The sequence below is a fragment of the Pristis pectinata genome, chromosome 25, assembly GCF_009764475.1.
Source record: "Pristis pectinata isolate sPriPec2 chromosome 25, sPriPec2.1.pri, whole genome shotgun sequence".
NCBI lineage: Eukaryota > Metazoa > Chordata > Chondrichthyes > Rhinopristiformes > Pristidae > Pristis > Pristis pectinata.
The window spans coordinates 29,713,626-29,726,172 of NC_067429.1; the positions used below are offsets into that span (position 1 = coordinate 29,713,626).

General features: G+C 42.5%; 1 protein-coding gene across 5 annotated transcripts in view; it reads left to right on the forward strand.

Annotated features, from left to right (window-relative positions):
• The window catches only part of tanc2a (tetratricopeptide repeat, ankyrin repeat and coiled-coil containing 2a), a 591,670-nt gene that overhangs the window by 525,125 nt on the left and 53,998 nt on the right, over positions 1–12,547 (forward strand). For all 5 annotated transcript variants that reach the window (XM_052038520.1, XM_052038521.1, XM_052038522.1 and 2 more), the window contains one exon: positions 12,022–12,258. In XM_052038520.1, coding sequence (XP_051894480.1) covers positions 12,022–12,258 — 237 coding nt within the window. The remainder of the gene's footprint in view (positions 1–12,021; positions 12,259–12,547) is intronic.

Consider the following 12,547-nt stretch of genomic DNA (forward strand, 5'->3'; position numbering starts at 1 on the left):
TAGAGTCATGCCATCTCCTTTTCCTTTTTCCATATTCTTCTAAAATATCCAACTACTGTGGAATATTTAGTCCCCAGCCTTTACAGCCTTGCAACCAAGCCATTTTAATGGTATTGGATTGTACCTATTTGCTCCTTTTTGTACTATCAGTTCATAGAACTTTTTGCAAATGTTGTGTACATTCAAATAGGAATATTGCAAATTCACCTTTTTATCATTTTCTCCACATCAAACCTTTTTGCAAATGCATTCTTATGGTTGTATCCTCTGCCCCTTGTCACACTCTGGTGAACATTGCCCATTTGGTGCCCTGCCTTGTCCCTTCTCTTTAACTTTCTGGATTTCCCCATCTGAACTCTATCTGTACTACTTAGATTAAAGAGATGCATAATTCAACCACGCTTTTTATGCTGTGCTTTGTCAATGGCTTTAATGTACATAAATTATTGCAACTCCCGATCTCCCTGTATAACTTCAAAGTAGACGATGGTGAAATTCCATTGTGCATGCTTTGAAGGATTTGTTGTAATGTTATAATCTAACTTCCAACTTGGGAAGATGACAATTTTTAATTTTCTGATTTTTAATTGTTTTCTACTGAATCTATTTAATCATGTATGTTGTGTTAGGTGCATTATCAAGCTTAAGAAAATCATTTTGCATTCCTTATAGATATTTGGCAGAAATATGTTGAATACAAATGTAGTAGTTGTCTTCAAAGCTTGGACTTCAGACAATTTCACAACTGATTCTATGGCTGTGTGCATATCTAACATGAAGCTTGTAAATTCTGAGGAACATCTGTGTTCAAAGCTAGGAGGGGTATTACTTCAGTACTGTGTGAAATAATGGAATTGATCATCAGAAGTAAACATGGAGGTTATGTACAACAGCAGAATAAAATGTGGCCAACATAAATTAAGAAGCACAGGATCCTTCCTGCTCAACCTTTGATGAAGAGAAATCCCATCTGGAATGGAGAAAGCACCAGAGTAGCATGCAACTTGGGTGAAAGTTTGGAATGAATAAGAAAGGAGTGTGAGTGACGATAGGTTCAAACCAGTGAAAGGTAAATGTAGGATTGATATGTTTCTTCATGGATGCAGTGCATATCATAGATGCCAGGATAAGGAATTGGCTGAATGATATGCTCAAAGGGATACAATAGGACCCGTAATGAAGCTACAAATGAGGTATGCACGTTTGAAAATGTTCACTGAACAGAGGAGATCTGAGGCACAGTAGTAGTTTTCCCATTTTGGCACAAGGCACAGAAAGGTGAAAGCACCAATCTATAACCTTTACTATTTTAAACCTCACCCAAATTGTGTAAAATACATGAAGATAGTTCTGGTGAAAAGTAATTGAAATAATTAGCTTGCAAGGTGACAGAAGTAAAATACTCAGCTTTAAGCATTTGTACAAAAATAATATTGCAGCTGAAAGTTTTTTTTTTACTTAATGCCTATGCAGAAATGGGTAAGTTTGTACAATCAAGTTTCTGGAGTTGATAAGCTTAATCTCAGGCAAGACACTTAATACAAAATTGATAACTAATCTGAACTGGAAGTACAAGAGCTTTGTATCCCAGGCTAACAGTTTCAAGCAGCGCAGCCTGACTGAATGTTGACAGTGTAAAACTGAAATAAATATGGACATTTCTTGGCAGTTCCTAATACAGGCTAAAATATAATGCTGCTTTTCAAATTGCAACTAAAGCAGAATAGAACTTTCTTAACCTGCTTGCAATCCTTTACCCCAACTCTTGCCACCCACCATCCCAATGGTCCAGTAACCTGGTGTGTTTACTGTTCACATAAGAAAATCTTAGTTTCAATTCTTGGATCTCTAGCGGTAGCCAGTCTCAGCAAGGCAACAGTGCACAGACTCTCACGCAAAATATGACCATCTGTGTGGCACCAAGAGGCTTGTGATTTCTGGCAGAAGTTACTGCTTAAAAAAAAGAATTGTGGTGAAGAGTTAAAGTGAATAAATATGAAAGTTTGCTTATTCAGCCAAGTGGTAAGTTGAGAAAATAAAATTTATAATATGCTTCACATTTTTCATTGCCGTAAGCAATTATTTTCAGATAACCCAACATCAGAATCAGGTTTATTATCACTGTCTTATATGATGTGAAATTTGTTGTTTTGCAGCAGCAGTACAGTGCAAAGACATTTTAAAAAAAACTATAAATTACAAAATAAATAAATAGTGCAAAACAAAAGGTAGTGTTCATGGGTTCATGGACCGTTCAGAAATCTGATGACGGAGGGGAAGAAGCTGTTCCTGAATCATTGAGTGTGGGTCTTCAGGATTCTGTACCTCCTCCCTGATGTAACGAGAAGAGGTCATGTCCCAGATGGTGAAGGGCCTTAATGATAGATGCCATCTTCTTGAGACACCACCTCTTGAAGATATCCTCAATGGTGGGGAGGGTTGTGCCCGTCATGGAGCTGGCTGAGTCTATAACCCTCAGCAGCTTCTTGCAATCCTGTGTATTGGAGCTTCCATACCAGGCTGTGATGCAACTAGTCAGGATGCTCTCCACCATACATCTATAGAAATTTGCAAGAGTCTTCGGTGACATACCAAATCTCTTCAAACTCCTAATGAAGTATAACCCTGCCACAGCTGTTGTACTTTCGATTATGTCTCTAATTTCACACAGAATTGCCTTTTCACTTTCACAATGGCCTTCCGTTGGTCATACCTGAACTACTTATAGGATTCTGGATCGCCAGTCTTGAATGCCACAGATCTAGCCCTCAGCAGACTGCGAATTTCCTGGTTCATCCAGGGCTTCTGGTTTGGGAAGACTCGGTATGTTCTCAAAGGCATACACTCATCCATGCAGGTCTCGATGAAGTTGGTGGCATATTCATTCAGATCCAAAGATGAATGTCTGAATATGGTCCAGTCCACCAATTCAAACCAGTCCTGTGAATGCTCCTCCATCTCCCTTGACCAGACCTCTGTGGTCCTCACCACTGATTCTGCGTTCCTCAGTCTCTGCCTATGTCAGGAGCAGAAGTACAGCCAGGTAATTTAACTTGCCAAAGTGTGGGCACGGGATAGCACAGTCAGTGTTTTTGATGGGGGTGTAACGGTGATCAAGTGTGTTGGCTCCTCTGGTTTCACAGGTGACATGTTGGTGGTAGTTTGTCAGAGGCTTCTTCCAGGTGGCCTGGTTGAAGTCCCCCGTGATGATCGGGAAGGCATCAGGGTGCACTGTCTTGTGACTGCTGGTCACGGTGCTCAGCTCCTCCAGTGCCAGCTTGACATTTGCCAGGGGTGGAATGTACACCGCTACCAGTATGACAGTGGAGAACTCCCTCAGCAGACAGAACAGATGACACTTAACCGCCAGATGTTCCAGTTCGGGGGGACAGAACCGCCACATCTGTGCACCATGATGAGTGGTGCACCATGATAGGGGCCTAGCTGCAGTTACCAGGTCTCTGGCACTGGGACTGGTACTGCTGCTCAGAAGGGAAGGGTGGGAAAGTGATAGGGGACTCGATAGTCAGGGAAACAGACAGGAGGTTCTGTGGCAGTGAGCATGAATCCCGGATGGTATGTTGCCTCCCAGGTGCCAGGGTCCGGGATGTCACTGATCGGGTCCACAGAATTCTTGAGTGGGAGGGAGAGCAGCCAGAAGTTGTGGTCCATATTGGCACCAATGACATAGGTAGGAAGGGGGAGGAGGTCCTGAAGAGTGAGTTCAGGGAGCTAGGCAGAAAATTGAGGAACAGGACCTCAAGGGTAGCAATCTCAGGATTGCTGCCAGTGCCACGTGATAGTGAAGGTAGGAATAGGAGGAGGTGGCAGATAAATGCGTGGCTGAGAAGTTGGTGCAGGAGGGAGGGTTTTAGATTTCTGGATCATTGGGATCTCTTCTCGGGAAGGTGGGACCTGTACTGAGAGGACGGGTTACACCTGAACCAGAAGGGGGCCAATATCCTTGCGGCGAGATTTGCTAGGGTGGTACAGGAGGGTTTAAACTAGTTTGTGAGGGGGAAGGGAACCGGATGAGTAGGTCAGAGGAAGAAGGGAATGGGGAAAAGTTAGATCAAACAGGTAGAGAGGCTTTGGGGAAGGAGAAGCAGAATACAGGCTGTAAAAGTAGTAAGGTAGATGGACTGAAGTGTGTTTACTTAAATGCAAGAAGTGTCAGGAATAAGGGGGAGGAACTGAGGGCTTGGATAAGTGTGGGGGACTATGATATCGTGGCTATTACTGAGACGTGGCTGACGTCAGGAGAGGAGTGGATATTAAATATTCCTGGTTTTCGGTGTTTTAAGAGGGATAGGGAAGGGCAGAGAAGAGGTGGAGGGGTGGCGATACTGGTCAGGGACACTGTTACGGATGTGGAAAGGATGGATGTTGTAGAAGGATCATCTCTAGAGTCCGTATGGGTGGAGTTAAGGAACAAGAAAGGAGCAGTTACTCTACTAGGAGTATTCTATAGGCCCCCCGGTAGCAGTAGAGATATAGAGGAGCAGATTGGCAGGCAGTGTTTGGAGAGAAGCAGAAATAACAGGGTTATTATAATGGGAGACTTCAACTTCCCAAATATAGACTGGAACTTGCTTAGTGCCAAAGGTTTAGATGGGACAGAATTTGTTAAGTGTGTCCAGGAGGGATTCCTGACGCAGTATGTTGACAGGCCGACTAGAGGGAGTGCCATGTTAGATCTAGTTTTAGGAAATGAACCGGGACAGGTGAAGGATCTATTTGTGGGTGAGCATCTGGGGGACAGTGACCATTGCTCCATAACCTTTAAAATTGTCATGGACAGGGACAGGTGCAGAGAGGACAAGAGGTTTTTCAATTGGGGAAGGGCTAACTACGAGGCTATAAGGAGAGAACTTGGGAGTGTAAATTGGGATGTCCTTTTTGAAGGAAAATGTACCATGGGGATGTGGTCGATATTCAGGGATCTTATGCAGGATGTTAGGGATAAATATGTCCCGGTGAGGCAGAGAAGGAATGGCAGGGTGAAGGAACCGTGGGTGACGAGAGAGGTGGAACGACTTGTTAGGGAGAAGAAGGTAGCATACGTGAGGTATAAGCAGCAAGGTTCAGACAGGGCCCGTGAGGAATATAGGGTAGCGAGGAAGGAACTTAAGAAAGGGCTGAGGAGAGCTAGAAGGGGACATGAAAAGGCTTTGGCTAGTAGGGTTAAGGAAAATCCCAAGGCCTTTTTCAAGTACATGAAGGGTAGGAGGATGGCTAGGGTGAAGGTAGGTCCGATTAAGGACAAAGGTGGGAGAATTTGCCTGGAGGCGGCGGAAGTGGGAGAAGTTCTGAATGAGTACTTCTCTTCGGTATTCACCAGGGAGAGGGGTCTTGATGATGCGGAAGGGAGTGCTGGTAGGGGTAATGTTCTCGAGGTTGTTGATATCAAGAGAGAGGATGTGTTGAAGTTGTTAAATAATATTAAGACAGATTAACCTCCGGGGCCTGACGGGATTTTCCCCAGGCTGCTTTGAGAGGCTAGGGAGGAGATTGCTGAACTGCTGGTAAGGATCTTTGAGTCCTCGTTGTCTACGGGGGTGGTGCCGGAGGATTGGAGGGTTGCGAATGTGGTCCCCTTGTTCAAAAAAGGTAATAGGGATAGGCCAGGGAATTATAGACCGGTGAGTCTCACGTCTGTGGTGGGTAAGCTGTTAGAAAGGATTCTAAGGGATAGGATTTATGAACACCTTGAGAATCATGGACTGATTAGGGACAGCCAGCATGGCTTTGTGAAGGGAAGATCTTGCCCACAAGCCTGATAGAGTTCTTTGAGGAGGTGACCAGGAAGATTGATGAGGGCAGTGTGGTGGATGTGGTTTACATGGATTTTAGTAAGGCATTTGATAAGGTTCCTCATGGTAGGCTTCTTCAGAAGGTCAGAGGCCAAGGGATCCAAGGAAGCTTGGCTGTGTGGATTAGGAATTGGCTTGCACGTAGAAAGCAGAGGGTTGTGGTGGAAGGAGTGCCCTCGGATTGGAAGGCAGTGACTAGTGGTGTCCCGCAGGGATCAGTTCTGGGACCTCTACTTTTTGTGATATTTATAGATGACTTAGATGAGGGGGTGGAGGGCTGGGTTAGTAAGTTTGCGGACGACACTAAGATAGGCGGTGTTGTGGATAGTGTGGAGGGCTGTCGGAGCTCACATAGGGATATTGATAGGATGCAGAGCTGGGCTGACAAGTGGCAGATGGAGTTCAATCTGGAGAAGTGTGAGGTGGTACACTTTGGAAGGACAAACTCCAGGGCAGAGTACAGGGTAAACGGCAAGGTACTTGGCAGTGTAGAGGAGCAGAGGGATCTGGGGTTTCATATTCACAGTTCATTGAAAGTTGCCTCACAGGTGGAAAGAGCAGTTAAGAAGGCCAATGGGATGTTGGCTTTCATAAATCGCGGGATTGAGTTTAAGAGCCGCGGGGAGTTATGTTGCAGCTTTACAAAACTCTAGTTAGGCCACACTTAGAGTACTGTGTTCAGTTCTGGTCGCCTCATTATAGGAAGGATGTGGAGGCATTGGAGAGGGTGCAGAGGAGATTTACCAGGATGCTGCCTGGATTGGAGAGTATTGAATATGAGGAGAGGCTTAAGGTGCTAGGGCTTTATTCACTGGAAAGGAGGAGGATGAGAGGAGACATGATAGAGGTATATAAAATATTGAGAGGAATAGATAGAGTAGACAGTCAGCGCCTCCTTCCCAGGGCACCAATGCTCAAGACGAGAGGTCATGGCTTTAAGGTTATGGGTGGGAGGTTCAGGGGAGATGTCAGAGGGAGGTTTTTCACCCAAAGAGTGGTTGGTGCATGGAATGCACTACCTGGGCTGGTGGTGGAGGCAGATACATTGAACAGGTTCAAGAGCTTGTTGGATAGGCTTATGGAGGAACGTGAGATAGAGGGATATGCGGGAGGAAGGGGTTAGGTAGTGTGAGGGTGGTCTGATGGATGGCGCGATATGGTGGGCCGAGGGGCCTGTTTTGTGCTGTATGGTTCTATGGTTCTATGGTGAATCACGAATCAAATGCCACCGCCTCTGCCTTTACCTGATGCCAAAGTCTGGTCCGTGTGGTGGATGGTGAAGTGCTCGGGCTGGAGTGCTGTGTCCAGAGCACTGGGGGTGAGCCATGTCTCTGTGAAGCAGGGTACACAACAGTCCCTGATGTCCCTCTGGTACTGCAGTCTTGCTCCGAGGTCTTCAATTTTATTTTCCAGAGACTGTGCATTAGCCAGGAGGACTGGGGAGGAGGGGGCCTTTGAGCCCTGCGTTTCAGTTTTACCTGCAGCCCTCCCCAGCAGCCACGTTTCCTGAGGCAATGGAGATGTTCCCTGAGTTTCCAGCTGCTGCACTCACTCACTCCCTGGGTGGTTTGAAGTCCCAAGTCTGCTGGTTCTGAAGATTGTTAGTTTTTTTAGATTTCTGTGAATACTTAAGAACTTTGAAAAGAGTATCTTCTGCATGTCATATAAGCCACTATGCATTTATTAGGTGTGAAATAAAGCTGTGTGCAATTCTGTTGTAAAATCAAATAAATAGTCAAATGGTCTATTTTGCCTGCTTGATACTAGGTCTTCAATTAATTTTCCCAGTTTCATTTTTCTGTTCTTTAATAATTTTTCTTTGCACTCATCAGGTTTCCTACTCAGTTGTTACACTTGCTTGATTGGTAGTCACTTATGACAAGGAATCCTAGATCTAAGCAGTCTCTGGGCAAAGAAAAGTTTCCAGCTTTCTCACAGCAACAACCATGTAATAACACAAGATGCAACACCTGCATTTTACCTCTTCCCTTCCTACAATCTAGGAACCCAAGTTCTTCCAATGATGTTCATGATGTGGTCTCTTCACTGAGGAAACTTAATGCAGATTGAGTGACAGGTTTGCAGAACACCTTCACTCTACAAGAGTGATCCTGACTTCCAGTTCCTATCACTTTAATTTTCCATTCCACTCTGATTTCTTTGTCTTTGGCCTCTTGCATTATTCCACCGAAGTTTATCATAATCTCAAGGAACAGCACCTCATCTGTAATCTTCTGGCAATTCTAAGCTTCTAAGCAATTTTTATGTTTTTCTCTCTCCTCCATCTGTCCTCTTTAAACCTCCTCTGGACAGATTAGCTGTCATAATCAGCCTTCTGTACCCTTTACTAGTCAGCATTCCGTCTGTGCCATCCATCTTCTTTTGGTCTCCACCCTATCTACAGATATTTTCTTTTAATGTTATGGATGTTAAGTTTCAAAATGTCACATTGAAGTAACACACAATAGATGTCGACAGAATGAAAGCCCTTTGGATTGAAGGATCCATGGCTCTATGCATAAGTTATTGGCTTAAAGACAGGAAACAGAGTGGTGAGGAATAATTATTTTTCAGTCTGAAGATTATTGGACAGGGGTTGGTGTTGGAGCCACTGTTCTTTTTATAGAACCATAGAAAACTACAGCACAGAAAACAGGCCATTTGGCCCTTCTAGTCTGTGCCGAAACATTATCCTGCTGGTCCCATTTACCTGCCCCCAGCCCATACCCCTCCAGACCTCTCTCGTCCATGTATCTATCCAATTTACTCTTAAGAGTTAAGAGCGAGCCCACATTTACCACATCAGATGGCAGCCCATTCCACACTCCCACCACTCTGAGTGAATATATAAGTAGTTTGTCTGTGATGAAATGCTCAAGTTTCAAAATATTGATAAATAAAAGTCGTCAAATTAGTATTGACTTTGAAATTAAGTATTTAATTTTATGAAGTTGTAAGGGAGATTCTGTTAAGTTGATGAAACAATTAAATTATTGCAATTGGACCAGGATTCTCTTACACCTAACTTCAGTCCAAGTATACTGAAATCAGTTCTTGCTTCCCCAAGACATGCTAGGCTGAGACTGTTTAAATCTGTACAGGAAAGAATTCAAACCTGGAATCTATTTGCTCTATTTAGTAAAGTACCATTTCACATGATAATTATGCAGCAATGAAAGAATTAAAGTAGGGATTCTTAAAAAAAAATCAAGTTGAGATTGGTTCCATGATCCCTGAGAAAGGGCTAAAGAGCTGGGAAGAAATTATAAAAAATATAGAATACATCAGGAGGACTTTTTATATGTATTATTCTTTGGTGATGTGGGAAGTATTTAAGGAGCAATTTCAGGTTATTTCCAGAGATTCATGGTGGCTTAATAAAAGCATCAAACAAAATGGTGTAATCCAAGTTATCATATTTTATTAATGAAGCCAATTACATATGCAGTCATGGCATCAGATAGCTAGGATGTACTGCATTCAACGTTATCCCCGTTAGGTAGCCTCTGACAGGATGTTTCAATATATTATTTAACTGCAAAATGCCAACAAGCCAAATTTTAATTAACATGTTGAGTTTTGAACCCCTCACTATTAGCAACAAAAGGACACACCTTAAAACCTTCCAACATCTAATTCATTTATATGGCAGCTTTAACAATGTAAAATAACCTGGTTCACAGAATCATTATTCATCCTTTCACCACGGGTACACATTGATGGCAGTGTCTACCATTTACAGAAGATACTGTAATGATTCACCCAGACTACTCCAACAGCATTCTCAAACCTGTGACCTTTACCACCAAGACAGACATGGGCAATAGGCACATGGAAACACCACTATCTGTACATTCCCCTTCAGGTTGTGCAGCATCCTGGAAATATCACTGTTTCTTCATGATTTCTGAGTTTGAGTCCTGAAAACTCCTACTCAGCAACACTATGGGAGTACCTTCACAAAAAGGATGGGAGCGGTTCAAGTGGTGGCTGACCATCACCTTCTTGAGGGCAACTAGGGGCAGGCAATATATGTTAGCCTTGCCAGCAGCCCCCAACAAGATGAGAAGGGAAACTAAAACACAACAGTTCAGTGGAACTACACCAACGTGGGTAATGATAATGGCCTTGAAATTACAGTGGAGTCAAATGCAGTAACGACCATTTTCAGGTTGTTTTGCAATACTTTGGATTTCAACTGGGCATTTCTTGGAATGAGTTGCATTTGCATTTTTGATATGAATTCCACATAAGATACTAATCAAATTACATTATTCCCTGTGCAGTGCTCTTTTTGGAATGTTGCCAGAGAATTCAGACCATTGTTGGTCACTCCAGGGAGATGAAGTCTGGCAGAGTCTTTAGGAGGATAAAAATCGTGTTTAAACTATGTTTACAATAAATTTGCTCCAGAAGGTGAAACACAATTTTTAGCTTAAAGAACCTTTGTAGATCCTCAAGTAAAGTGCCTTTAGTTTTAGAAAATTAGTAAATTGGGTAAAATTGAAAAGGGACATTGTTTTCATAAATGTAATTTTGCATTGTGAATGGATTTTCCTGTATTTTGTTGATGCTTCTAAGGAATTATATCCGGTTGAGTACTAAATATATTCAATAAAAAGGAAATACTTGCATTTACATAGCATCTGGCACAGCCTTGGGACATTCCCGAGCACTTTACAGCCAATGAAGTACTTCCTGAGATCTTTTATTTCCACCTGTGAGTGCAGATGAGATTAGTTCAACCAAATTTGTACTATCTCAGCAGTGCACCAGCTGTTAGACTAGAATTTTGTGTTCAAGTTTAAGCCAACGACCTTCTGCCTGAGTAATCTCAATTTAAATCTTATCTTTCACTGGCAGTCAGCTCATTTTTCATGGATGATGGATGTTAAATAAAACATTAGAACTGATAGTTTAGAACATTAGTATGCAAATTAGGAATTTATTTTTAATATCCTGTAGACCAGTCATCAGAAAGCTGTGATCTTTTCGCCTCGTGTTCTTTTGGGTTAGGGCATATAATTATTTGATTTTAATGCAGACTATGGGAAATAAAGTTGAAGCACACTGGAATCAGCAGAGACTATGGGCCCTGATGTTATTCAGACTGTAGTGGTGAAGATATGCTCCAGAACAAGCGGTGTCTCCATCCAAGCTGTTTCAGTACAGCTACAATACTGCCATCTACCTGACCATGGAAGTTTGTCCAGGTCTGTCCTGTCCTTAAAAGGCAAGACAAATCGATTATAACTAATTGCCATCCCATCAGCCTAGTTTAGTCATCAATAATGTAATCAACAGCACTCTTGCTCACAGTGCTTAGTTTGGTTCCATTTATGACCACTTAGTTCTACACAGTTCTTGATCTAAATATGGAGAAAAGAGCTCATTTCTAGAGGTCAGGTGAGAGTGACTGCCTTTGGAATTAAGGTAATGTTTGACTCAATGTGACATCAAGAAGTCTAAGTAAAATGAAGTCAGAGGAAATCAGGGAAAACTCCCCACTAACCTGAGTCCTTCCTCACATAAAGGAAGATGGTTGTTGGAGGTCAGTTATCTCAGTCCCAGGACATCACAGAAGGAGCTCTTCAGCCTGCATGTTAGTTGCTTATCAACGATATTCATTCCAAGATCAGAAGTGAAAATGTGATAATTATATGGTGTTCATTTCAATTCACAGTTCCTGAAATAATGAAGCAAGGCTTTTATTCTCATCTGAGCTAATTGGTGGAGCATATCACTGCTGATTGGGACAGTTAGTGAATTATTTACTTAAGGTGGTAGTTATATAGAACATATGGAAATATGAAGTTCCTATTGTGAAAGGTGGTTTAATATTAGAAATGTGCCTATTTGATTAACTGTCATTTTCATTGTATTCAGAATTTGAAAATTCAGCAAGTGTTCAGAAATTATAATGAAATTCTTGATGCTTTAGAGGAAAATGTGCTATTTTGCAGTTGAAAATATTGTTAATCGATTGAAGACACATTTCTACAGGGGAAACAAAGGCAAACCATGTTAACTGCATAATTAAAAACAATCATGGTGGGGTGGGAGAGAAAAGATCAGCTGGCCATATCACCCAATAGGACCAGCCCACGATGTCTGTTTTACTGCAGAGGTGCTGCTAGACTGTGTCATTGATCCTGATTTATTATTTTTTTACCGCCATGCTAATATTAAGAATCTTGCCAATAAATAGGTCAGTCGCTTGCTTATTTTGGGTGGTGCCAATGTGAATTACCGGACTGAAGTGTTGAACAACGCCCCGATACTCTGCGTTCAGGCCCACCTTGGTAACTCGGACATGGTTGCACTCCTGCTAGAGTTTGGAGCAAATGTGGATGCCTGCTCAGAGAGCGGACTGACTCCTTTGGGATATGCAGCAGCTTCTGGGCACCTCACTGTTGTTCATCTACTGTCCAAAAAGCGTGCAAAGGTAAGTCCTCAAAATTAAAGAATAAACTTTGATATGTTTAACAACCTATAGTATGAACCTTTAGTTGCTCTACTTTGGCATGTCAGTCAACATTTTATTTTCATTGATTCCCAGTGAGGAAGTAAACATTTCCTGCATTTCTTTTTCCCTTTTCTATCAAACCTTTATGCTTCAGGCAGTTGTGATCAAAGCTGATGCTTGACAGATTGCTGTTCTAGAGTATTCAGCGCTGCAGTACTCAATGACTTTAATGTACCTCTCGCCAAAGATGTTTGGGCTGAAACTAATG